The sequence below is a fragment of the Myotis daubentonii genome, chromosome 9 (assembly GCF_963259705.1).
Source record: "Myotis daubentonii chromosome 9, mMyoDau2.1, whole genome shotgun sequence".
NCBI lineage: Eukaryota > Metazoa > Chordata > Mammalia > Chiroptera > Vespertilionidae > Myotis > Myotis daubentonii.
Window position 1 is genome coordinate 30,372,762 of NC_081848.1, and position 24,596 is coordinate 30,397,357.

Genomic DNA, 24,596 nt, shown 5'->3' on the forward strand with positions numbered 1-24,596 from the left:
CAACAGACTGAACAACAACAAAACAAACAGGCAAGCACAGTGGCTTGTGTGCTGGAAAAGAGTACAAACTGCACCTGGCCTGATGCTGCTGCTATGGACCAGACAGATAGATGGATGGGTGGATGGATGGATGGATGGATGGATGGATGGATAGATAGATAGATAGATAGATAGATAGATAGATAGATAGATAGACAGATAGATAGGATGTGTTATTGCTGGGATTCTCAGGTTTGCAAGGATAAAGCCCAATATATGATTTCACTTAGGGAAAATAATGGAGGAAGCAGTAGGAAATAGCAAAGGAGTTCTGTCCCTTCCCTGTAGCCACAGCAAGATTCAGGTGATGCTATGGGGCTGCTGAGAAGACATGGACTGTCCTGGATTTAAAGGGCCCACGTACAGAGGAACATCCTTCCACGTCTGTATGCATAACCTGCAGTTATCCTCCATCCCTTCCTGCCTAAGAAATGCAGTTACATCAAAAGTCTTCAGAACCTCCCCCCCCCCCCCCCCCACACACACCCCAGCTGTCACCGAAGGGAGAAGGGAGCGATAGAGCGCTCTCCTTCAGGATGCGAGCTGCAGGCTGTCACAGCAGCCCACAGAAGAAAGGCGCGAAGAAGCAGGATGAGGAGTGGGGAAGGGCAACAAGTGGTCAGACATAAAGATTCCAAGGCCGGGAAAGAGGAGAGGAGCGAGCTGGGGCACGGGGGCGGAGGAGAGAGAGCTGCCACATCAGAGGGCAAGAAAACGGTTACCAGATATGCTTTCCTCCAATAAAGCCACTTGCTTCTCGCTCAGTGCGAAACAGCACACATTCCTACTCCCCTCGCGGCAGCCCGAGGACACACGCCACATCATGGCCAGGCTCCCGCCCCTCTGCTTCCAGAAGCCACCCGTCACTGTCCGTCACATTTCTTTGTAGTTACCCTTTCACACTACAGAGCTATTACAGTCGCCTGAGAGCACAGCTTGAAAAGAAACACAGCCTCCACCCTGAGGTCCCCCAATGCCAGCTGAGGGAAGTAACCATGGGGCCCCAGGATCCAAGCCCGGCCTTCTGACCTCAGGTCACCTCAGTCCCTGACACCCCTTTCCTTGCTGATTCCACAAGAAGGATCTGCAAAGCTAGCTAAGGCAGGAACAGGACCAGGCTATGAAGAGGAAGGCAGAGGGCTGAGTTAACTATACGAACAGGCTCCTGGCATCTGCAATTAAGCTAACCCTTACTTCTCAGTTTCTGCCCAGTCCTACCGGAAAAAAAAAAATTCATTTCGCCTGGCAGGTGCGGCTCAGTGGTTGAGTCAGGAGGTTCCAGTTTGATTCTCAGTCAGGACACATGCCCGGGTTTCCGGTTCGATCCCCAGTAGGGGGCATGCAGGAAGCAGTCAATCAATGGTTTTCTCTCATCATTGATGCTTCTATCACTCTCACCCTCTCCCTTCCCTTCTGAAATATATAAAAAGTGTCCCAAATTTCACGCAAGATTTGAATTTTGTGTGATCATTAACAACAACAACAAAAAATAAAAGCCTAATTTCATTTGGTTTATTGAATCAGATTCTAATATCTGTTGCCCTTTGATTTCAATCCCTTCAATTTGATAAACATTACCAAGCACCAATTATGGCCCAGGAGCAGGGACAATGAAGACCAATGAAGACCACGGCTTTGCGCATGTGACAGCAAAGCCATGGAGGCCATTTACCCAATGTGCTATTCCATACATAACTCTATATTGTATACTTTGTGAATCAATAAAAAATTTACAATTTTTAATTATAAACCTGTGTTTTCTATCAAAATTACTTCTTGCGTGAATTTTGGGACACCCTTTATGTATATAAACAATATTCATTTCTTATACTTTCACGGTTTGTTTTTTCTTGGTCACTCATTTTCAGTTAAAATTCTCTATCTGAAAATGAATATGGAGGAGGCAGTCAGCAGCAGTTCAGGTGGGGGAGATAAAATTCATCAGGTATCTTAGCGAGGTCACAGTTCAGGAATGAACACCTTTGCCTTCAGGGAACAAAACGCCATCCCTGTAAGTATGATTTTGTTGCCCTGTCCAACTACTTTCTACTTACACAAATGGAAATAAATCACAGGGAGCATTCAAGGACTCTGAACTTGGTGGCTTCTCAGATTCAAAGGCAGCAAGAACACGGAGCACTGCTTCCGGGGGGTGCGCACCCTCTGCCCTGCCTGGAGGATGCCACCACAGGAGGATGCCACGTGAGCAAGCGATGAAGCTCCCCGAGGGTCAGGGAAACTGATTCCCATTAACTATGCGCTGGCAGAGGGCTCAGATACTCAGGGATGTGGTGAAATACACGCAGAAGGAATTTTGTCAGCATAAACAACTAAATCAAACGTTAGCCTATCCACAAGGAGACGATACTCAAACTCAACAAGAAAACACTGCGCGACAATGAACCAATTTGGGTTTTATCACAAAAGACATGTTCATTCTAGAAAAAAGTAAATTGTAAAATCTGAGACCAAAGAATAAAATTTTAAATTAATAACAGTCAACTAAACAACAAATGAAGCCAAGAAATAAACTCAGTATCAGCTGAGTGACAATATTTAGAGATCAAGAAAAAAAATTATAGAAGTAAACGTGGAATTTATAAAAAAGATAACTGAACCAAAGGTTTTATTGCAGAAATGAGTAATAAAATGGAATTAAACTATCTGATGAAAAACTGGTAGGAATCCAACAGATTTGAGACAATTTGTTATCTTATAAGTTCAGTCTGTAGTTGGATGGTACTAACTCTAGGATTTTATTAATACAGGAAATGGCAATGAAACAACCATACTACTACTAATTACTCCAATGCTCTGTTTTTCAGTTGACATAAAGATGTAAGAAATCTAAGGGGGCATATTAATATTTAATATAATCAGTTCTGGTGGGAAGTTACCATACGCAAAATTTATTCAGCGTATAAATGGAGTAGAAACATATTTTTGGAATGGAGACATATATTTGCCTTTATTTATGATGCCAAGTTGTCAGTCAATACCTGATTAGTTAGAGGTAGAGAGAGATTCATTTTGATTGTCTTCAGGAACGCAAAAATACTTTCTGTGTGTTTGCTCAAACAACTCCACTTCGCAGTCGGTCCCAATCAAGTCAAACCCGCCTTCTCTATTCACCAGTGCAAATCAGTTAAGTAATCATTCAAGCTGTACATTCACTATTGTATTCTGCTTCATGATGGTTATTTCATTTCACATTTTACATAAAATAAAAGATGACTGTCATGTGTAAAAAAAAAAGAAATAAAAAAATCATAAAAATGCACCTTTTAAACCAGTAAAATTTCACCAACCCCATCATAGTTCAGTAGAATTTGTCTTCCAATATCATAGCCTTTTAATGTCAATAAGAACAATTTATGGATGAAAATGTCTCTTCTTTCAACCAGCAGAACGATGCTACAGACAGTTTCCAAATGGAGAAAATGAGGTACCGGCAGCAGGGCTTTCTCCCCTGCTGTCATGCTCCATTTTACAAGTAAACCCAGTACTAATCACCATTTTGATTCCAGTGAATAAAAACTTAAAACTTAATTTATTAATCAATTTTGAAGTCTGAAACCAAAATGATCTTTTAAACAGTACTGCCTAAGAGACAAATCAATTCTAAAAAGTTAACCATAATGCAAAATTTTGCCCAAATTAAAGAGTCGCTCTCTGTTACCATGGCACCAGAGTCTGTCTTGTTGTTGGGTTTCAATTTTCCATAACAACCAAGGGTAGGATTACATGTAAACAGAAGTGTACAAGGCTTGATGAAATTGAATATGGAGGAGTAAGCATTTTTAAATTCTGGGTTATAATTCTTGTTGCGACACAAGTCCCACTGCCTAATTATTTTACAATGGCTTAAAACTTTTTGGCAACAAAATTATATTTAAAAATATACCATCACCACTATATTGACTGTAGACATCACAACCACTTAAGCCTCTGAAAAACCCTAAGAGTGATGCTTTTTCAATCACATCTGTCTTGAACTAACTCAAGATCAGCAGTGACAGATTCTGTCACTTCTTTATTCTAACAGGAGTAAAAACGGTGACAATGGTTTTTTTGAAAAGAGGCTAGAGAACCTGAAGGCCATTAGTGATATAGTGAACTCTTGAACAACCACTGGATTTTTACACTTTTTAGTTGTAAAACATCCACTGTGTAGGTGAAAGAGCTGAGAGGAAACAAAACTGCCAAACCTGCCAAACTATTTTTGTTTCAGAGAATGTTGATCCCTTCTAAGTCGACAATGGCATACAGATTTAGCTATGAAAAATTCAGTCCTTATAAATGAAAGCAAGCATAACAAACCTACAGGAGGTTTCAAAATAATTTCACTTGCTTTTAAATATTCAAGTGTAATATTTCTGCAAAAGATTAAAACATACATTTCAATTTTATCAGTTATGTCAACTTCCATTTGTACCTAATCTGCCATCAGCACATAGGTTCTCTGGGCTGCAAAACAGCCCGGCTGACCATGGAGAGAGATGAGGCTGCCCGTGGAAGAAGAGTGTGGATGCCACGGCATTTATCCAGACAGTAAGAGACCCGCCTCTGAATCCCTGCAGTAAGGATGGCCACTTAAATCGCTCTACACTAAAGCAGCATTGTCTGTGAAGAGTCACTTCATACCCATAGCATTTCACTACTCAAGTTACCAAGTCAAAAGTTCCAAAAACATACAGACCAAATCCATGTACCCATGAGCCTTGTATCCTAAAATGTAGAAATATTCTCAGTTTTAACCAAGAATTATCCTGGAATGAACTAAAATCATCGTTTAAAGTAATTTTAAGTATATCTTATTTTTTACATAGATTATTTAATATTGCTTGTTGACATAATTTAATCAATAATATATCATAATGTCAACCACTATAGTGATCTAGAATCAGATTCTGGCTACAGAGGGAGCTTAATTATTAAGCAACACTTTCCTAAAAAGCTTCTGTATTTCTGATTGGTAAGAAAAACAAACAAAAAAGAGCATCTCTCATTGAAATAACACTGAAATTCAAGCTCAGGCCCCCTTCTTTTTGTTCAACATAATTAACTCTTCAGGGTAAAATAATGGAACGTTAAGACACAATGAATAAATTACAGCCATCTTCAAGAAAACTCGATGGGCAACTCTGGCGTTACAGTCGTGTATCTTGGATCCAACCTAGGGATAAAATCCTGAAAGTGTTTAGATGCACCAGTACCAAAAACATCAAGGACTTTTCGGTTCATGACAGCAAATCTGTAAAACAGAGGACACAGTAAACAAGTATTTAATGAGTTTATAAAATGAGATGATTCACTCTACCTGACTTATGAGATGAAAAAAGAGAAAAGGCTGACATGGCAAAAGACTCACTGGCAGACTCTCTGATACTCTTCCTCAAGGTGCACTGTCCTTATTTTCTTTAAGAAGATACTAATCCCCAGGCCGGAAACCCCGGAGATTACCATCATTCTTTCAAACCCTTTCTAATAGATAATGCCAACAGAAAAAAATAGATTCATGACCATTTTTCTGATGGATGAAATCACAAGAAACTAAATAAACAACGAATGGGCTAACATTTACCAAGGCAACGATATTAAATATAATTTCTCTCATAAGTGATTTTAATGTCTCACAGCCAACAGAAAACACATCCAAATGAGCAAATATTTAATAATTAAAAGATAATCAGCACACAGGTTTTCACAAGTCTAATAGGCTCAACAGAGTTAAAGCACACCCTCATTTTATCCGTCCCCTAACCTAAGAGATACAAAGTTTTTAAAAGACACAGATCTAGCTGCTGTGTGGGTAGAACCCTGAGTCGCTGGGCCTGTCTAAAGCACTTCCTTCTGGAGAAGAGAGCAGGGAAATTCCCTTTAAGTCATTAGCCAGCATCATTATTCTAAGCTAAAGGGAGGTCTCAAGCCAGACTGCTGGGCGTGTATTGCAGGCCCGTTGTTTACTAGCTGTGTGACTCTGGAAAGCTATTAACATCTCTGTGCATTTCAGATATGTAAAATCGGGGTGATTTCAGTACCTACCTCATAGTTATTTTAAGGGTGAAACACACATGTATGGATATGGAAGCTGTATGTGTACATATGTGTGAATCTTAAAACCATATCTGGGACATAATAAGCACTACAGAACTGTTTTCTGTTATTACTACTAATGGTGGTAACATTAATAGCAGCAACAATTTACTGAGTATCTATTAAGTGCTAAGTGCTACTGTCAACATCTAGATTTTCCTATAACCTTGCAAAGTATGTATTATTGTTTCATAGTTGAAAGAAAAAAACTGAGGCGCATGAGAGTAAACAACTTTCCCACCAGCGACACAGCTAAAGGAATCAGAGCTGACAAACCTAGGCCTATCCGACTCCAATGCCCGTGGTCATTCTAGGAGGTCAAGCTGCCTCCCAAAGAACTAGATTAAGATAAGGAAATGCTAACAAAGACAATACAGAATCTATAATAATAAAAGCGTAATATGCAAATTAGACCGGACGTCCCTCTGGACGAAGCCAGGGCTGCGAGGGAAGCCATGTCCCAGTTGCCTGCCAGCGGCCAGAGGGAAGTCGGTGCCGGCAGCCGGGGAAAGGAAGGCCTACTCTTGCACTAATTTTATGTGTCAGGCCACTAGTAAGATAATAAAGATAAAGGATGGTATGGTTACACTATTAGGGAAAAGAATGCCATTGTTTTTCCAAAATAGAAATCAGTTCATTGTTTAGGCATCATTTCTTATGAAGCTGTTTAATATTTTTAATCAAAAAGAAGAGATCAGACATTTTAAAAGTGAGACTTAAGTATGTTATGTAGCCACTAATTTGCAAATCAACATGATATTAATCTACAACACTTAAAATATCTAAAATAATATAGGGGAAAGTAATCAAAATAATGTTCATTAAAAGAATGCCCCATGTTATTCTTATTAAGTTGGTCATATTTTATTTCTATCTAGATAACCTACTTTACGAATAAAAGAATATTCCTGTAAAGAGACCAAAAGATTCAAGATCTTTCTTATGAAAAAAAAAAATCTTACTTTGTTTCTATGATCAGTTAAAACATCTCCGTCACTTACCTGCCCTTGGTGAGCCTTAAAAGGAACTTCCAGTAAGACGGTCGCAGATTCTGAACTTCCATGACGGCCTAAGATGAGAGTATTCGGTATTAGACTTCCTTCAGAAAATGGCAAAGATTGTCAGCAGTGTTAGGCCACAGAGTAGTTTACCTCTATTTTTATTGCTTATTGTGTTTTAAAAATGACAGTGATGACCATAATAAAAAACATGTATTTATGTTTAAGTTGATAACTATCATCATTGAAAATATTGCTTGGGAAATAATCATTGAGTTAATTAAGTCAGTATTATCAGGAAGCATTTACTGAATACCCATTAGGTAGCTGGCACTTCACTAGTTATAAGTTATTGCGCTGAAAGTGCAAATAAAAGCTGTCCCCAAAATTTTCCAACAGCCCTAAAACCATTAACATCAATAATGATTAAAGGATTTAAAGAGATTGAACAATGCCTCTATTAAGCAAGATTTTTACCCTTATCCTCACTGCCTGTGTGATATTGTAGAAATGCAATTATTTTTATTTATGACTATGGTATCTTTTTTCTAAAAGAAGTGTAATTAAATTGGGCCATTCTAGCCAAGGTACTAAAGTAATAATTTACCTATAAAAATTGCACTCTATTTAAACCTAAAAATTGTGCTCATAAACAGGAACTGGCCCATTAAGTTAATATGTTCAATGATTTGAAACTTGCAAGCTATCTTGCTAAAAAACAAAAAAAGCATAAAATGTAATAAATAAAAATGCTCCTAGGCCTTTATTTTCCCCCCATTGGTTCAATGAACATTAAAAAGAGAAATAATTCTATTTTCTCATTTCAAAAAGCTATACTTACTGCCTGGAAGCAAATTGCTGTAGAGATGGAATAGATGATAGTATCTGCATGGGGGAAATAGGGAACTTTGCCTGCTTCAATGCCTTTGAAATACATTGTCTGCAAAACAAGCATAATGCAAGACTTACAAAGAAAACAACTTTAAATAGCATTAACAATGTAGTTGAGCAATATGCTTCCTATCTAAGTCTTTTTCTAAATTTTCAAAATCCTAACAATTCTTTCAAGGCTCAAATCATAGGTCACATCTTCCAAAACAGCATTAAGTGTTAGCCTTTCCCCCCATGCCCTCATTTTCTTACTCCAAACCCCAGGTACCAATAATAATACTTTCCTATAAAATTCAATGGCACTTTACTTCTACCTCTTTTACATCATTTACTCTTCAATGCTTTTGCAAAATGCTCAGGTCCTCCATTCCCTGTTATATCTATTCATTCATGCATTAAATATTTAATGGTGTTTGTTTAACTATATGCTAGACACTATGCTAGGAGCTAAGGTCTGAAAATGAATAAAAATGGTTAGTGTATAACAGAAATTATTAATGCACTCTACTGAGGCTGTAAGATAGCTACACAGGTATATATAGATATCATATAGCACAGCCGTGGGCAAACTATGGCCCGCGGGCCAGATCCGGCCCGTTTGAAATGATTAAAACTAAAAAAAAAAAAAGACCGTACCCTTTTATGTAATGATGTTTACTTTGAATTTATATTAGTTCACACAAACACTCCATCCATGCTTTTGTTCCGGCCCTCCGGTCCAGTTTAAGAACCCATTGTGGCCCTCGAGTCAAAAAGTTTGCCCACCCCTGATATAGCCTCATTAGATATGTGTCTGTGCATATAAATTAATAATAAATAAATATATTTTGGCTCCCCAGAGGAGAAAGCAACTAGTCTGTCTAGGACCATGGAGAATTTCAGAAATGACTACATTTGAGTAGTGCTTCTCAAACCATCTGCATAAAAACAAACAAACAAGCCAAAAACTTTAAAATATGTCCAGGTGTTATGACTTGATACTTTTATAATACAACAAAAACAAATTACTAGAAAGACAAATCTAAAACACACAAAATTGAACTGAATTTTCACTATTATATTCAAAAGATAATTACTCTGTCAAGTGGCTACAAAAGGGTCCAATTTCTGACTCTCAATGTCTGTATTTATCCTGTCATCACTGGAAACAGTTCATGGACTAGTACTGGTCTACGCCCCTAGTCTTAATAGTGTTGAATTACAACAGGCATAGGATCAACAACTAGATAAGAGAGAAAAAGCAGGGCAAACAAGCAGGTGCAAGTACACAATATATATGGGGAACAGCCAGTTAACTTATATGGACAGAACACAGAATAATTCATGGAAACTGGTTTTCTAGAACATGGAACAATAAAGTAAAACTAGTTTAAAAGAGAATGATGTTATAAAAGGGTGGAGGGATGTTCAAGAAGATATGAGTGGTTCATAAAATAAAGAACCTAAGATAACTTTTTCCATGAAAAAAGTGATCTGTATAGCTGACTTTTAATAAGCATTTCAATTTTCATTTAAATACACAGCATTTTAATATACAACTAACTTCAATCTGCAAGATATGTGCAAAGAATTACAATCTACTTAAAATCCTAAATAGATCGATCTACTTAGGAATCAAGATAAACATTGACCATTATTTTGAAAGTAATATGACAATACATTTACAAGGTACAGACACATTGCAGTATATTCACAGTGATGAAAATGAAATTCAGATGTGGTAAAATGACATCATAGATATGTTATATGAAACAGGTATCTTTTGATATATGGAATAATTGTGTTCCTAATTTCTTATGATAAAACCTATCTATTGCTGAAACCAGTTTGGCTCAGTGGATAGAGCGTCGGTCTGCGGACTGAAAGGTCCCAGGTTCGATTCCGGTCAAGGGCATGTACCTGGGTTGCGGGCACATCCCCAGTAGGAGATGTGCAGGAGGCAGCTGATCGATGTTTCTCTCTCATCGATGTTTCTAACTCTCTATCCCTCTCCCTTCCTCTCTGTAAAAAATCAATAAAATATATTTTAAAAAAAACACCACAAAACCCCACCTATCTATTGAACTAGATTCTAAGTTGATGAAGGGAGGGAACCATATCCTACATTTCTATATGCTTAACAACACATAGCACAGCAATGGGAACATAATAGATACTCAATAAATATATCTTGGAAATACTTTTTTCCAAGAAAAAAAGTTGCTTATACAACCGATTTTTATTTAATATTTATTATATAGTAATACAGCACTTAAATATTAAATTTACTCCAATCATAGGGAAACAATCGCCTATTACACCATAGTAAGTAAATCCAATAAAGGACCTGGTAAGTTTAAATTGCTAATTTCCTGTATTTGAAAGAGCTCTCAGAAGCACACTGTATATACCAGCTTCTTTGGCCAAGATCAAATATGAGCTGCTGATACAGGACAAAGAGCAATACCATTGCTTGGCTTAAAAAACCTCTAGCCCAGTGGTTCTCAACCTTCTGGCCATTTAAATACAGTTCCTCATGTTGTCACCCCAACCATAAAATTATTTTCGTTGCTACTTCATAACTGTAATTTTGCTATTGTTATGAATCATAATGTAAATATCTGATATGCAGGATGATCTTAGGCGACCCCTGTGAAAGGGTAGTTCGACCACTAAAGGGGTCATGACCCACAGGTTGAGAACTGCTGCTCTAGCCACTTAGGTTAGCGGCTGTACTAGTGAAACACACCCTTTACAAACTAGGTGTCAATAAGGGATTCCCTCAGCGTCAAAGAACATATTTTGCTAGCAAGGGGTTATTTTTTCTCTCTCATTCCCCTTTTCCTCTCCATTAGCAAGACTTGTCAACTCTACTTCCTAAACGTGCTAAATCTGTGTACTTCTCTCAATCTTCCGTTACTACACAAACCAGCATCTCCTGCTTATTTTCCCAGCTTCCAGTCTTGTCTCTAACCCATTTTCTATATAACAGCCAGAATGTTCTCTTTAAAAATATGAATTAAATAATATTACTTCCATGCTTTAAACTCCAATGGCTTCCAATTGCACCGACTCCACTGGCTATATTTTGGTGATATTGTTGATTTACTTATTTTTAAGGAGTTCTTATCCATTGGCCTATTCTTTCAGGAGTCTTTATCCTGAGCTGCTTATGGACAAAGTGATTCTGGATTTGGTTTAAAATAAATCAGTACTTGCCCTGGCCAATGTGGCTCAGTTGGCTGAGCATCATCCCATACACTAAAAGATCACCGGTTTGATTCCCATTGGGGGCACATGCCTGGGTTGTGGGCCCAATCCCCAGGAGGGGGTGTGCAGGAGGCAGCTGATCAATGTGTCTCACATCTGTGTTTCTCACTCTTTCTCTCTCTCTCCCTTCCTCTCTTCCTCTCTCTCTCTCTAAAAAAAAAGAAAAAAAAATCAATAAAACATTATTGAAAATAAAAATGATAAATCAGTACCCGAGAGGTTGGGGTGGGTAGATGAAATGAGATTGGCCAAATGCTTTAACGTTGAAGCTGTGTAATGGGTGCATGAGGGTTAATTACATTATTCTTTCTCCATTTGTGTATATTTAAAAATAATACAAAGAAAGAAGAGTAAATAGAGCAATTGACTTTGTAAATACTTTTATAGGATAGAATTTGCTTTAAAAAATTAGGATATATATTTGTTGCTAAAGCAGCTTAACAGCTATATATAATTTGGTACTATACATGGATAAAAGTGTTTGCTTACCTCCACCAATTTCGAAGCTAAATACATGGAAATTGTTGTGCTTTTATAAAACATCATTGATACTCCTGCCAAAAACCCTGAAACAAATAAGGCAAAACTCATCAGACCTTGAAGTATCTGTTATTAAGTCATTTGGAAATTTAAATTCACTTAAGTAGGAAAAAAATTGATCTATAGCACTGCCTCTTGTTACATCAAAATCAAAGGCAATAATATACTTAATAACATTAAAATGGGTGAGTTCTTATTATCATATATTTTTAAATTAAGAAATTGACCTCAGAGTTAGCGACATACAGTTCTGATACATATATTACAAGAAACTTCACATTCTAAATTTAACTTTAAAACAGTGGTGATTTTACCAAACATAATAATTTTCAAAAATAATTTTTAAAGGCTATTGGTATTATTTCTAATTGTAAGTGAAAATAATTACTCATCTGTTCTCCTAACAGCTCAAATTATTTTTAGTGCTATCATCACACTTCTTTCCATATTACTGTCTTCATTTTATAAATGGAAAACCAAGGTGGGAGGAGACCTGAGATTCTAATAATAGGAAAATTACCAATAAATGCTTGAAAAAATTGTCTACTCAACTTAAATAGAACATATAATACACTTGTAGAAAATTTTCTTTAGTTTTTATAAAATTATTTACATGCCTAAAAAATAGTAAAAAATACTAAAATATGTCACTTACCATTGGTAAAAACAGAATATTTTAAGAAATCTAATTTCATTTAAAATAGTACCATAGTCACTTCTATAATATTTTTAAGACTTCCTGTTCTTTGGTGACACATTCCCTAGGATTTCTGGCCTGAAGGAGGGCAGATATATTTTCAACTCAAAACTCCAGATGGCAAGAGTGCCTTGATAGTTAAACTTCACAGATACAAAATGTTTAGACTAATGCCTCAACAGGGATTCTATTACAGAGAAAAGAAGATACAAAGAGATCAGATAAATTTGGAAACTTGTCCTGATTCATTTCTACCACTGATTGATACAATAATGATTCTTTTTTAATCATTGCTTTACCAGCTATAATAGCATGCAGTTCATCATCCAGGTTTCTGACCCAGCGCAGGAAGCAACTAGTACCCTGTGTCAAAAAGAAAATACAGTGACTTCAGTTGTTTCATTTCTAGAAAAAAAATGCATGTAGATTCTACTTTGGTCTACATGCAGAATACTGGGGAAAAGTATCAATCCCACTCTAACAAGGAGAGAAAGCTGGATAAACTACAAATCTGTCAAGCCAGAATTCTATACCCAGAAGTGACATTTTTCAGTCTGAAGGTGAAAAAAGACTTTCTCGGACAGACAGAAGCTGAAAAAATCATCACCTGCAGATCTGCACTACCAGAAATGTTACCGAGGTAGTTCTGTGCACAGAAGGAATCTGATACCAGATAAAAAAAATTAGATCTGCAAACAGAAATAAAGAGCTCCTAAAATGGTAAAATGAAGGCAAATGTTCAACTGTTGTAAAACTGAATTAACTGTCTAAAGCAGAGGTCAGAAAACTATGTACGGCTCACTAGCTAAATCTGCCCTGCCATTTGCTTTTATATGGTCCGTGAGCTAAGATTGTCTTTTATACTTCTAAATGGATAAAAATAAATACAAAAATAATATATTGCAACACGTGAAAATTATATAAAATTCTAATTACAATGTGATAATAGTTTTATTGGAATACTGCCATGCTCATTCATTTATGTATTGTCTTTGGCTGCTTCCATACAACAGGCAGTTGAGTAGTCATGACAGAGAGCATACACGTAGTCCACAAAGTTTAAAATATTTACTATCTGGCCCTGGCTGGTTTGGCTTAGTGGACGGAGCGTCGGCCTGCTGACTGAGGGGTCCCAGGTTCGGTTCCGGTCAGGGGCACGTGCCCGGTTGTGGGTTTGGCCCCCAGTTGGGGGCATGCAGGAGGAAGCCAATTGGTGATTCTCTCTCATCATTGATGTTTCTGTCTCTCTGTCCCTCTCCCTTCCTCTCTGAAATCAATAAAAATATATTTTTTAAAAAATATTTACTATCTGGCCCTTTACAGAAAAAGTCTTCTGACTCCTTATGCAAAACAAAAATAGTAACATTGTGTTGTGGTGTTTATAACATATGAAAAGATAAAAGTGTAGCACAAAAAAAAATGGAAAGGAAAAATTAGAATTATGGTGTTGTAAGATTCCTACATTATAATGAAGTGATATAATATTATATGAAAATGTTTATTATAAATGTTAAGGCAATTACTAAATTTTAAAAAGAGGTATAAATAATAAGCCTATAGTACAGATAGAATACATAAAGCTATTAAAATAAATTTTAAAAATTAAAAAATATTTTTAAAAATTCAGAAGACAGAAAAAGAAAAAAGATGAACAAAATAAAATATGGAACAAATTCAAAACAACTGGCAAGAAGATAAGTTTAAATTCAACCATAACAAATAAATACATTAGGTATAAACAGTCTAAACTCATCAGTTAAAAGATAGAGATTATCAAATTGGATAAAAAAGAACCAACTATTTGCAGTCTAAAAGAAACCAACCTTTAAACTAAAGACAGAAAAAATCAAATAAAAAGATAGAAACAGTACATATCAAATATAATCAAAAGAAAGTTGGAATAGTTATATTACTATCAGACAAAGTAGACTTCAGAATAGGGATTATCACTAGGGATAAAAAGGAACATTACAAAATGGAGAAAGGGTCACTTCACCAAGAAGACCCAGAAGAAATAAGCTGGTTTGTCTTTCTCCTGATTACATTCTTATGAAGATTCTAAAGGCACCGATAATATATATTTTTTAAATTACATACAGCTTTGGAACACACTGTAGGGATATTTTCTATTAAGAGGTTTTCTGACCCACTTGTATTTTCCTTAGTTTAATATCATTAGTTTGTATTACTTAAGCAAATAAATAGTAACAGAAATTGAAAAAAAATGCTCTGAGATATGCTAGATGGTAGAGAATAACCTACGTGAGCAAAAAGTGTTGGATAGTCCACCTGTAAGCACTTAAACGTTTATATTAAGAATAAATACAAACACTAGAATTAGAAATGAAAAAGAATGTGCATATCTACCTTTTATAAGTAAATTTGTACATAGCCTTCTTACCCAAAATAATGCCAGAATTCCATCTTTCCAGAAATAATTTTGAGTTTAACATGTGTTTGCAGGTGTATGCATACAGATCGACCTTAGTTATCACATTTATTTAGAATCTATATTTCGATTTAGAATCTAAATTTTAGCTGCTTCATAATGTGCCAGAAATATTATTTACATATTAGTAATTCTCATTAAACAAAAGGCCATTATTTAAAGTTGTAGAGTACTGTATCGTTAATATGTGTTTAGGAATGTGCTTATATATGTACGGGTACATTTATAGGAACATGCAAAAAAGGGGTGTGAGAGAGTGTAGTAGGAATAGTGAGTGGAAAAGAAAAATAAGTTATTGCCTATATGTATGTTACAACAGAAAATCATACTGATTCTATTAAGTGTTGTCATCAGTTAGGAGTGTCTGAAATATGTTTAAATTAAAACCAGGCATTAAAAATAATTTAAAACAAATAAACCAAGCATATTAATGTCATTTTTTTATATTAGAAATGTGAGAAAGTTTGTATTTTCTCAGTGTCTCCATTATTGGAAAAAAAGAATGTGAGTCTGAAAATCTTTAATATTATGTATAAATGCCAAGTAAGTATGTACTTTCAAGCATACTAAATAACATTTTAAAATAAGCAATTTCTCCAATCTTAATTTCCAATATATTATATACATCTGTGAGTACTACACAAAGAAGCATTTTAAAAAATGATAGATGAGTTAAGTACACAGAACACATACTAACAATAGCCATGTTATTTATTTCCCATTTTTCCTTTCTCTTCTGAAAGCCTTACCTTGTAAATACTAACAAAGGAGCCCAGAAAAGCTCCAAGCTGAAAATTCTCTTTATTGTAGAAGAGAGAAAGCAGCCGTGAGGGCTTTGTAAACAGATGCCTGAACGCAGAGGGAATCCGGAGGCAGCACTGGATCAAGTATCCCACGCTAAACATCCTGATGAAACCCTGGAGAAAATTGGGAGGAAATTCTGATTTACCAGCAAGTTTGAAGTCTGATAGATTTGAATTTCACTGTCTCAGAATAAAACAGGATTCCAAAAAATTAACACAACTATACTTAACAGCCATTTTCAAAATTAAATGTTAAAACCTCAATTTTAAAACAATTACCTTCAAAATAAGGGCAAAACCTGCAGTAAGTAGACTTTCTTTGATTTACAAAGAAAAATGTTTCACAAGCACCTGGCCAAGCTTGTCTATGCACCAAAACTGACATTTTGTTTATAATAATCAGGATTCATAATTCCTAAACCACGTCAAAATTTTAGAAACAAAAGCATTGAAATAAAAAGAAGTTAACAAAACCAAATCCTTTTGACAACTCCTTACGCATCAGTATGAGCAGGGATTCTTTTTGATAGAAAGAGAATTTTATTATTTATCTAGACCTTTGGTATCAACTTTTTAAATGATCAGGTTAAAAGACTTTCATAGAAAAATAAGTAATTATATCTAGGTTTATATTTCTGCTCAAACATCTCTAGAGAATGGTAGCTTTGAGGTATACTCAACACAACTTGAAAAAGCAAATCTGCTACAAATCCATATTTGCTTTCAACATTCCTTCATATTATCTGCAACTATTTCTGTAGTGCAAAAGGGAACAGAGAGAGGCCCAGTGTTGGTCAATTTTATTTCAGTGTTTAGGAAAATGAAGTTTAGATGTCATTTAACACTGATAGGCTAAAAAATGCCAATTAGCACAAAACAAAAGTTATCAAAAAGAGTAGTATTTTATATATGATTCAACCAATACATTTTAATACTAGTCTCCCATTCCCCTCTCGCCCCAGTGAAATGGGGAAATGTCTACATTCTTAGCAGTGCTTGGCTGCTAAGTGCCAGAGGTCAGGTCTGTATCTTCCAGATAACAGCCTTCTTTTTTAGAAAAAAAAAAATTTACTATGAAGAAACATTCGTTAATTTACCTGAAACTATTTAATACCTGGTTAAGAAATGGAAATTAAACTGTCCAATCAATTAGTATAAATTATTAAGCATTTGCTTAACTGAAACTGCCTCGTATGAGTTTGAAGCATGAAATGTTCACACGTCTATCTTTGATAACCTTATAATATTAATCTAAAGATTCAAGGATCACACTCATGTTGTCTTTTCACCCGGTTTTCAAGAGGCCATTCATCCCTCCATCCACTCACCCTTCTATGTATTCAAAAGATAGTCACGGATGCCTCTTATGTGCCAAGCATTACACTAGATGCTGGGGGGAAAGCGAAGAAGATACAAAGTTCTTGCCTTCATTGAGGCTTTCATGCTCATTAGAGGAAGAGAAAATAAGTACGGAAGCTTATAAAACAACAATAATTACAGATTGCAGAAAGTGTTCTGGGAAGTAGGGCACTAGGATTGACTGGTAAGGGAAGGCTACCGAGTATGTGACATTTAAGTAGACACAAAAGAGGAGGAGCTAATATGAGAAAAACATTTCAGGTAGCTTAGACAGAAAGCACAAAGCCAAAAATGAGATTGGGTATGAGAAAGCAGTCAAAAGTTACTGTGAATGGAGTATAGTGAGCTGAGAGGAATGTAATCATTTGATTATTTACCCAGGGATATGATTTAATGTGGTGTAACAGAGTCCTTGGGATCATGAGGTGCACTGTCAAAATATTTTACCACATTTGTGTAGTAAATTCCTTGCCCACAGGTCTCAAAATTTTATATTCATAGACAAAATACTCCAATTTATACATAAATTACCAAGTTTATAGGAGTGGTACGCATTAGAAAGAAAGACTACATTTTTTTCCATTGCTTAGCAATCCTCATTAATTTTCTCATAATTTTAATATTACCTTCCTCTTCCCAAACTTTCTCAAGTACTTCTGATTTAATCAGATGCTTCTCTTGGTTTCCCTCCTGAGGTCTCCCCTTGAAAAAGAGTGATGTCCAGTTGGAGGGAAGAATAACTCTGGGAATGGCAGAGGGGCAGACTCTGAGGCTGCCAGCAATGATGTTTTTTGTTCTTTTTTGCCATTTTAAAAGTGCAGCAGGAAATCAGATTTGGAAGGAGTGTGCCAAAAACCATTGCGCAACTGAAAAAATACTCCACCGCTCTTACACCTGGTCATGTCTTTGGGAACTCCAAGGGTAAGGTATTGGCTTGGGCTAACACCGCTATCAGCACTGGGCCACAGGCACGCATTCAAAAACACTAATGTGACACAGTCCCTCCCTTCTCGAGTGACCGTAAGGAGGCTGTCGTTGGGGATGCTGAACAACTCTACCCTTATCAGCAACTGAGTGCGGATCAGATGTTGTGAGAAAGATCATAAACTTTTTAAAGCATCAGAATTGTTAGAGTACCATCCAAAACTGGAGAACTTGTAGCAGCAGGTGGTGCCATCTGTGCCAGACTAAGTGTAAGGAAAATAACTTCCTTCCCAGAGCGGGTGGTGATGGGGGTGGGTAGGGAGAGTCACACTGGTACACTAACATATTAGGGAGCAAGGAATTTATGCCAGTGGGCACAGCTAACTTGCTTAATGCAGAGCAACTGTGGACATGCTCTAGTTACTCCATGTCTAAAAAAATGTAGCAGCTTTACAAGTCCAAAATCAAACGCTACTGTACCAGACTATGCGTGTGCGTGGGTGACTGCTGATCTGCCAGCACACAACACAGTCCAGGGGCCTTGTCTTTTTTGTTGTGTTGTTTCACCCTGTCTTCTACTTTATAAGTTTTAAAACTAATTTTTAAATAAGCAAATTTTGAAATTATTTAAAGATCTGGCAAGTGAATATTAAACTAAATTGTTATTATATATCACAAAATTCTTATTTTTCAAGTCAAATGCAAAGAATGATAGGAATTATTGTCAACTTTTCAATTTACTTTGAAATTATATTTTAATAAATAAGTTATTTCTATATTTAATTTAGAAGTATAGAAATTGGTTTATTTAATAAAGAAGATTCTTTTGTGTACTTACTTTAATGCAATAAGAGATGCAATTATCTTCATAGTGTTTGCAACATCTATGCCTTGGTCCATGCTTACATCTGAAATTAAAGCAAAACACTAATTATAATTAAAATGTGTGTAGATCTGCATAAACCTCTCTAACCAAAAAAGCAGAAATCATTACCTACTTGTTTCTAAATGTGTGCATCTTTTGGTTTCTTAGGACATACAGAAGCAAAGATAACAGATTCTTTTCCTTTGCTGCTCACCATTTGACACATTGTATAAAATACGTGACTGTAGTCAAAACACTTTAATGTGGAAAAGAAAAACCACAGTGGTAAATATCTGTGACTAAATATTAAAAATATGCATATATATCTCTTTACTCTGCCAGAGCTTTTGGAAGCTTTAAATCACTTGTTGTAGAATATAATGGCCATAAATCATCCATGAAGTCAGCACTTGAGCAAAAATTGTAATGAGAATGTGTTCAAGTTACAGGAATTTATACTTAATTATATTTGAGAGAAAACATCTGGAAAAGAAACATGATACAGTATTGGAATTCAAAATTCAGTTTTTAAAATAAATATAGATATAGATCGTGGGGGAATTTGAAAGTAGGTTATTTGTGATTTAACCATAAAGCACTTAGTCCTCGAGTACTTAATAAACATTTCTGCTGGGAGGACTACTGTTCAAGACACACTCATTGTGATTTTCGGTGTGCTGACTCCAGCACCATTTATGTACTCTGGGCATAAAAAAGTAAGCAGGACATCTAACGAGGGTTTAGCTATCCCCCTTTCTCTTTGAAGAGTAGTTTTTATAACTCTTCGATGGTGGGTAATAAATTAGCTTCTTGGTTGAAACCCACTCACTCCTGTTTATAACAATTATTTGTAGAGTGATATTCCGGCTCCACACATCTGTAGTTCCATGTGCAAATTGATTAGCAAGACTTTTTCTGAAATCCAATTCTGCTCTGTGGCTGGAGTCTACAGGCAGCCTTTTCTACTCAAGGGTGACAGCAATAGTTCACATGGACCACAGCCCTTATATCATTAGGATGACAGAACATATCTGGTCACGTGAAGTTGCTGAGTGATTAAAGCTGGGGGCCTGAGAAGACGTGAATCAGAGAAGAGGTGCCTTATGTAAACCATCACTCTTCACACAGCTAAGTGTCCTCTCAAAGACATTTCTCAGCCATTGCTACCAGAACTACAACAGAAGTTATTAAACTCTCTTTGCTAGTGCAGTTAAATTCTGATACCAACTGCACTGTCATTTACTCTTTCCTTATGCTTTCATTACAATGGTCCTAAGTTCTGGACTGCCCAGGCCCTGCATTTTCTGCTCTGCTTCTGTAGTATCTGCATCTGCTCTCATATCAGTGCACTCCCTGAGGCTACTAGACAAGTCCTGCCATGACCTGATCAGTTCTGACCCCATGGCATCACTCGCCCGCAGGATACATTCTCTGCATTCCACTACGATTCCTGCTGAAATCTAAGAGGAACCCCGACCCCCTTCTCTCCACTAAGGTAACTCTTAACTATTTTGAACTTGCTATTAAGCAAATTCTTGATCTTAATAAGATCACTACCATAATTATTCCTGCCTTCTACTATTCCTTTTTGTTCTCTTAGCTTCTGTATGTGGTATATGCCAAAATGAAGAGAAAGTCTTTAAATTCAGTAAACATTTTGAGCACCTACTTTGTGCTCATGAATGTGAGGCAAGTCATGTTATTTCATTTAATGCACACAACACTCCTCAATAGAGATTATAAACCCTGGTTAACCCAGGAGGATTCTGGGATACAGTCAGCAAAATGAGAGCCAAACGTAGGTCTTCCAATTCCTTAACGGGCCTCAGATTCCCTTAACTGACCCCCTGACTCTCTATATTGCCCACTCATGTCATATTCTCTAAAACATCACTACCAATATTATTTTAATCAGCTGATTTAATTTTAAACCATTAAATTTATTTTCTTAAATACTTACACTTGAAATACAAATCAGGCTTATTTGTATGAAATATAGACTTCTTTGTAAAAAATACAATTAAAGATTTATTTTCTTTCCAAAGCCTTAAACACTTCCACTCTTGCAAAATATCCTTTACTTAGGCTTGCTCCTTATTATTCCTGCATCTTCTTGAATCTCTCTCAGAACTTTTCTTTCTCCTTTCCACACTTGGCACATTTGATTAGCACATGTTAATTATTCCTAAAGTTCCCTACTCTAGACTCCTGCAATTCTGTCTTGTTTGCAATAGAAAAGTATTTCAATTTCATGTAACCTCTTTTAAAGGTATATGGTTATCTATAGTCGTGCCAGAAATATTAATAACATTCACTTGCCATCATGTGCCTTTTATAAAATTCTGCACAAAAAATTACCATCATCTGAAAAACAAACACAAAAATAGCTTCGCATAGTACAAATAATATATAAAACAAGACAAAGTGTGCTAAAATATCAAGATAAAGAACTCACATTGAATCCACAAGCTTCCTGACTAGAGCAATTATATTCATTCCTCTAGATTTTTCCTCCTGTTTTTCTGTCTTTTGTTCCACTTTTGCGTATGCTGTCTCTGGGGAATAAGAATGTGTGGGAATTTCTTCCTTCCCCACAATGAACCTAAAGAAAAAAGCACAATGTGAGGCATTTTTCACTGTTTTGTTTTTTTTTAATATCAATGAGAAAATAAACTGATTTTGTTTATATATAAATAAAATATGGAAAATACCTTATCATTTGAAATAGTTTTCACAATATATGTCAAATCTAAACAATGTATTAAAAGTTTAAAAATTGGCTTTTGAAATCTGAATACTCAAAAAATGTCAATAGTCACTTGTTTGACAATGCAGGTTTTTTAAAAATTAAATTAACCAAGTAAAATATAACAGTGCTTTTTATAAAGCACCCTTTTAAATTAAGTCACCACTACCTATTACACCAGCTATTACACACAAAGTTTTTCCAAACAAAGAAGCAGATGAACTATTAACTTGGATCAACTAGTTAATGACAAAAATTCATTTTATCTCTAAAACTTATTAGTTACAATTTAATGTGTTTCTCATTTTTTAGTGTAAGTTTAAATCTAATGTCACTTTAAGTAGTTGCAGTGCCGTAGAAGGCCGTCTACAGTATATACACACACCTGACCCAAGTTGCTTCCAGAGACTTTTCTACATGAGCAGCCTCCGCTGCGGACTTTCCTAAGATCTCTCAAAGATCCACAAACCCCACACAAGCAGCAGCTGGGCTTGGTGTGCCCTGCACCTCTTACGAAGCAGCCCCAAGCCCAGTATAAGGGGTAACTGGTCTCAATATACATTGCAATTTCCATCAGGTGGCCTCAAGCCTGACATAAGCTGTGTCCAGTGCTGGCCTGAATATAACTCAAGTAAGTGGCCAAAAACCCAGCACAAGGTAGCTGGCCTCAACTTACATTCTGGGGCCCACTAAAGGGTCCCAGGCCCAGAATGGCAACCAGTCTTGGTTCACAGCATAACCTCTCCCAAACACCTCCAAGTTTAGCAAAAGCAGCAACAAACCACAGATCACTTTGTAGCTCCCACTAGTCAGCCCAAACCAGGAGTAGCTGACCTTGGCCTATACCACAGCCTCTCCTAAGAGCCTCCAGGATCAACAAACCCAGGGGCCTGCTTCAAATTACACCACAGCAGCACCCAACCAGGTCCACAAACAACACACCCAAAAGGCAGACTTGGCTGGCACCAGAGCCCCACTAAAGCAACTGCTGCACTGTGGGGTGGTCTGACGTAGTTACAGCCAGTCAGCCTGAGAGACAATCCCACGCACTGATGTCCCAATAGCAATCAAGGCTCACCTACAACAGAAGGGCACACACAACACCTGAGACCACCTGAACCACCTGCCTGAGATGAACAGGGACACTACACGCTGAGTCTCACAGAATACCTACTACATAAGGCCACTCTGCCAAGAGTTGGAGACATACCAGAGCTACCTAATACGCAGAAACAAACATGGGGAGTCAGCCAAAATGTAGAGACAAAGAAACATGTCCCAAATGAAAACACAGAACAGGAGAAAAACTTCAGAAAAAGAACTGAACAAAATGGAGACAAGCAATCTACCAGATGCAAAACGTTGGTTATAAGGATGCTCAAGGAACTTAGGGAAACAGTAGATGAACTCATTGAGAATGTCAACAAAGAGACAGGAAACATTAAAAAAAAAATCAGTTCAAAATGAAGAATATATTAGAGGGAATCAAGAGCAGATTAGATGAAGTAGTTTATCAAATGAGCAATCTGGAAGACAAGGTAGCAGAAAACACCCTATCGGAACAGCAAAGAAAAAAAAATAGAATAGTTTAAGGGACCGTTGGTACAACATCAAGCATACCAACATTTGCATCATAGGGATATCAGAAGGAGAAAAGAGCAAAGGATGAAAAGTTTTTTTGAAGAAATAATGACTGAAAACTTCCCTAACCTGGTGATGGAAATAGACATACAAGTCCAGAAAGCACAGAGTCACAAACTTGGTGAACCTGAAGAGTCCCACACTAAGACACATCATAGTTAAAATGCTGAAGGTGAAAGATAAGTAGAGAATCATAAAAGTAGTGACAGAAAAGCAGTTAATTATGTATAAGGCAGCTCCCATAGGACTGTGAACTGATTTCTCAACAGAAACTCTGCAGGCCAGAAGACACTGGCACAAATATACAAAGTGATGAAAAGCAAAGACCTACATCCAAGATTATATTATACTTAGCAAGTCTATCATTTAGAATAGAAGGAGAGATAAAGAGCTTCCCAGACAAGAAAAAGCTAAGGGAATTCATCCCACTAACCCAGTAGTAAAGAAAATGTTAAAGGTACTCTTTTAAGTAGAAAAGATCAAAACTATGAATAAGAAAAAAAATTCTCACAAAGGTAAACAGTAAAAGCAGGGGATCAACCAACTATAAAGCCAATACAAAGGTTAAAAGACAAAAGTAGAAAGATGATGAGTAATTACAACAATAAATTAAGGAATACACACAAATACATATATAAAAAGTAAAAACAATGACAAAAACATAAACATGGAGGGGATGAGTAAAAATTGTAGTTATTTTAGAATGTGTTTGAACTTAGGTACTTAAAGTAGACAGCTATAAACATAGCTTGGTATATATGAAGCACATGGTAACCACAAACCAAAAACCTACAAGAAATAAAAAGGAATCCAAATATGACACTACACAAAGTCAAAAGCATACAAGAAAAGAGAGCAAAATAAATAAGAAAGAAACAGAGAAGAAATACAAAAATAGTCATAAAATAATACCTATCAATAATTACTTTAAATGTAAGTGGACTAACTGCTTCAATCAAAGGACACAGTATGGCTAATATCTAAAACAATCTTGAGAAAGAACACATTTGAAGGTATGTAACCTGATATCAAACTATATTACAAGGCTACAGTAATCAAAACAGCATGACTGGCATAAACAGAGACACATAGATCAATGGAACAGAATAAAGAACACAAAATAAACTCATGTCTATACGGAATTAGTCTATGACAAAGAAGGCAAGAATATACAATAGAGACAGTATCTTCAATAAATGGTGTTGGGAAAACTGGACAGAAACATGCAAAAAAATGAAACTGGATCACTTTCTTATACCATATACAAGAATAATCTCCAAATAGATTAAATACTTAAAC

General features: G+C 36.2%; 1 protein-coding gene across 2 annotated transcripts in view; it reads right to left on the reverse strand.

Moving 5' to 3' along the window:
- Positions 1 to 3,204: 3,204 nt before the first annotated feature.
- The window catches only part of TMEM135 (transmembrane protein 135), a 236,156-nt gene continuing 214,764 nt past the window's right edge, over positions 3,205 to 24,596 (reverse strand). For both annotated transcript variants that reach the window (XM_059708198.1, XM_059708197.1), the window contains 8 exons: positions 21,366 to 21,512; positions 18,884 to 18,953; positions 15,709 to 15,876; positions 12,810 to 12,873; positions 11,763 to 11,839; positions 7,975 to 8,073; positions 7,137 to 7,204; positions 3,205 to 5,293 (listed from right to left, as the gene is read on the reverse strand). In XM_059708198.1, coding sequence (XP_059564181.1) covers positions 5,161 to 5,293; positions 7,137 to 7,204; positions 7,975 to 8,073; positions 11,763 to 11,839; positions 12,810 to 12,873; positions 15,709 to 15,876; positions 18,884 to 18,953; positions 21,366 to 21,512 — 826 coding nt within the window. In that variant the 3' untranslated portion in view covers positions 3,205 to 5,160. The remainder of the gene's footprint in view (positions 5,294 to 7,136; positions 7,205 to 7,974; positions 8,074 to 11,762; positions 11,840 to 12,809; positions 12,874 to 15,708; positions 15,877 to 18,883; positions 18,954 to 21,365; positions 21,513 to 24,596) is intronic.